The 2,863-nt window shown below is 69.3% G+C and overlaps 1 protein-coding gene across 1 annotated transcript; it reads right to left on the bottom strand.

The window, feature by feature from the left end:
* Nucleotides 1-399: 399 nt before the first annotated feature.
* On the bottom strand, nucleotides 400-1,979 carry LOC123591484 (SWI/SNF-related matrix-associated actin-dependent regulator of chromatin subfamily D member 2-like). The gene is made up of 2 exons (XM_045465849.1): nucleotides 1,769-1,979; nucleotides 400-1,645 (listed from the first exon to the last, which is right to left on the bottom strand). Exons 1-2 carry the CDS (start codon nucleotides 1,789-1,791, stop codon nucleotides 1,102-1,104), a joined length of 567 nt encoding a protein of 188 aa, XP_045321805.1. The 5' UTR covers nucleotides 1,792-1,979; the 3' UTR covers nucleotides 400-1,101.
* Nucleotides 1,980-2,863: the final 884 nt, after the last annotated feature.

Genomic DNA, 2,863 nt, shown 5'->3' on the forward strand with positions numbered 1-2,863 from the left:
TCTTCACGGTCTCCCGCCATCCAAGGACGACGTGCTGGTCGGAGGGCCTGGCAGGTGGTCCTCGTGGGAGCCTCGGCCTCTCCCGCGGAAGGTCTCTGCAGACTTTCCCTGGGCCCGACCCGCTCCTGGAGAAGGTGCCGGAGAGGAGAGCGTGGACCCAAATGCCTCTGCCTGGGGCCCCATCAGAACAGGGCTGTGGACTAGCCTCCCTGTGTCTGCTCCACGCCGCCCCCCCCATTGCTGCCCCCACGCCGTCCCTCCGTCCCTGCCCCCACCCTGCCCCCCTCCTCACTGCCCTGCCCCGTCTCCCCCATCACTGCCCCCATCCCTCCCCTCCTCACTGACCCCACGTCACCCCCCCCACCCCTTCCCCCCTACCACCCCCGCTGCCCCCACACTGTTCTCCCTGCCCCCAGCTGTCCCCATGCCCTCTGCTGTCCCTGGCCGCCTGGCCGCCAGGGCCCTCCCCCCACGCCCCGTCTCTAGAGACCACTGTTGGGTGCCGTGCTGAGCTGCAGCGAGGGCGCGGGCTCTGAAGTCCGCCGGAGGGTTCTCAGCACCTCTGGCCCGACCCCCACGGGGGCCTCGTGCTTCCAAGTCCAGCCTCTGCTGTGGCTCAAGGAGGCGCCTGCAGTTTCCCTCGGATCCGCTCGGCGAGCCGCCCCGTCTCGGACTCTCTACTCGTGTGGGTTTGCGCGTTCCTGTTCTGGGACTTCACGCGAGCTCTCGCACAGACAGAAGCCCGTGTCCGATGGGGCACAAGTCGCCTCCCCAGGCCCATGTGGTCCCCTGACCCCCAGTCTCTGCTGCCCCTTGCTTCAGTGTCACAGAGGGTCACCCGGGCCCTCAGGGACGCAGCCCAGGTGACCCCAGGGGCACCCAGGGACCATTCAACTGCAGGTGGTCAGTTCCGGCCGTGTCCGTGAGAGGAAGGGGGTCCCCCCACTTCCTGGAGGGGGCACAGGGCCACACCATATGGAGCGGAGGGCACGGGCGCTGACCAAATGTTTACTGTGGCCTGTGCACGAGGGGGGCCGCGCCCGTGGGAAGCGGGAGCCGCGTCTCTGTGCAAACAGTGGGAAAGCCGATCTGCAAAGACACTCAGGACACAGATGCCCCACTTAGCACCTCCGTCGGCGGCCTGTGCTCCCCGCGCCTGAGCATGTCCGAGCCACGGGGGAACCTGGCAGGCCGGCCCGGAGGGGCCCGTGGGAGGGGGCCAGAGCCCGGGAGACTTCCTGGTGCCAGGGCCGCTGGGCTGCCAGGCCGGAAAGGGCCCCGCGCCCACGCCAGCCGGCAGCCCGGACCTGCCTCGGGGTAGGAGAGGGAAGCCCCTCCGGGGCCGCCGGCACCCCTGCACGGGGGTTCCTCGCTCCTGGGCTTCCCGGCCAAAGCAGAGGGGCCGGCCGGCCATGGTGGGTGGGAGAGGGAGGCCGCCGACAGACAGAGCCGCAGGCCCCCAGGCCTCACGCCAGCCCCGGGACGGCCTCCTCGCCGCTGCTCACCCCCCGCGGCCATGCGCGCCATAAACACACGGCTCTCGTTGTGCCAAGAAATAGTCACAATGGCGGGCTTGGGCTGGCCGTGCCGCCAGATGCCTCCAGGGGGGGCCCGTGCTCTCCGCTGAGCCAGGCAGGTGCGCGGACTGGCAGGTACATGTGGGTGCGGAAGTGGGGAGGCCGTCTGGCCACCTGCCCCCCGCTCCGGCCTGGTCTCTGCTGCTTAGGGACCTGCCCGCCCCCGTCCCCCGTGTCCGGGAAGCACTCACCTGCCTCCGCATGTGACCGCCATGGCCCCGCCATGCCCGGCGCTCTCGAGGCCTCAGAAGGACAGGCACGTGGCCCGGGGCTGAGCTGCCTGTCGGTGCCCACGGCAGGAGGGCCATGGCGACCACAGGGGGGACGGAGGACGGCCTCCAGGAGCTGGCTCCGGGCTCTCGCTGTGAATCTGAGCGAGCCGTCTCGCGGAAGCCTGAGGGAACGTCCCGTTAGGACGGGCCCACGGGAAGCACAGGGGTGGGAGGGGAAGGGAGTGTCCAGTGTCGCCCGGACGTCGGGACCTGAGTGGAGGGAAAACTGCCCTGCGCGTCACCCCTGGGCCGAGGGCGAGGCCCTGCTCACTCCAAGCTGGGGCTGGCTTTCTTGCTGTTATCTCGTAAAGGCCGTCCTGTCTGGGGTGGATGAGGGCCAGCTCCCCGGACGCCAAGGGTCCGTGGCCGTGGTGTTCGTGCCCAGGTGCTCGGGGTGGGCACGGGACGTGTAGACACGGCAGGTGGCTACGTCCACCCCACGCCAGCCACACCAGCGTCAAAGCAAAGACCCCACGTGTCGGTCTGACGGCTTTCCGAAAGGCGGCTTATCTTACCGCAGAAAACCGTGGTGAAGTCACGCCGTGGTGAACCGTGATCATTTTATGAATGTGAACCGTTAGGAGTCTTGTGACTTTTCAACACCAAGCGGGACCCGCCTTCCTCCCGGCTACTCAGCCCTGGGGTCACAGGTGATGCGGTCCTGCCTCCGTGAGGGGTGACGGTGGGTGGGGGGCAGCGGGCAGACACCCGGCCGGGCCTCTTTGCGGTGCAACCGGCCTCGCTAGGGAAGGGGCTCCAGACTGCGAGACGGGGCCTGGGCAGACAGCGCCCGGGCAGGGGGCTCGAAGCAGGCTTCTCCAGGCACCACGTAAACTCACGGCTCCTCCCCGCGGCCAGGCCTCCCTCTTGAGCCCCAGATCCTTCTCCAGAGCGGGAGGGACACAGCCACGTGCCTCATGGGAGCTGGCAGGTGGTGGAGGGACGACCCGCTTCGAGACAGGAGCCGCCAGGCGTGGGCATCACCGGGCCGTGGGAGCACCTTCCTGTGCCCCG

Source organism: Leopardus geoffroyi, chromosome B4, assembly GCF_018350155.1.
Source record: "Leopardus geoffroyi isolate Oge1 chromosome B4, O.geoffroyi_Oge1_pat1.0, whole genome shotgun sequence".
Taxonomy (NCBI): Eukaryota; Metazoa; Chordata; class Mammalia; order Carnivora; family Felidae; genus Leopardus; species Leopardus geoffroyi.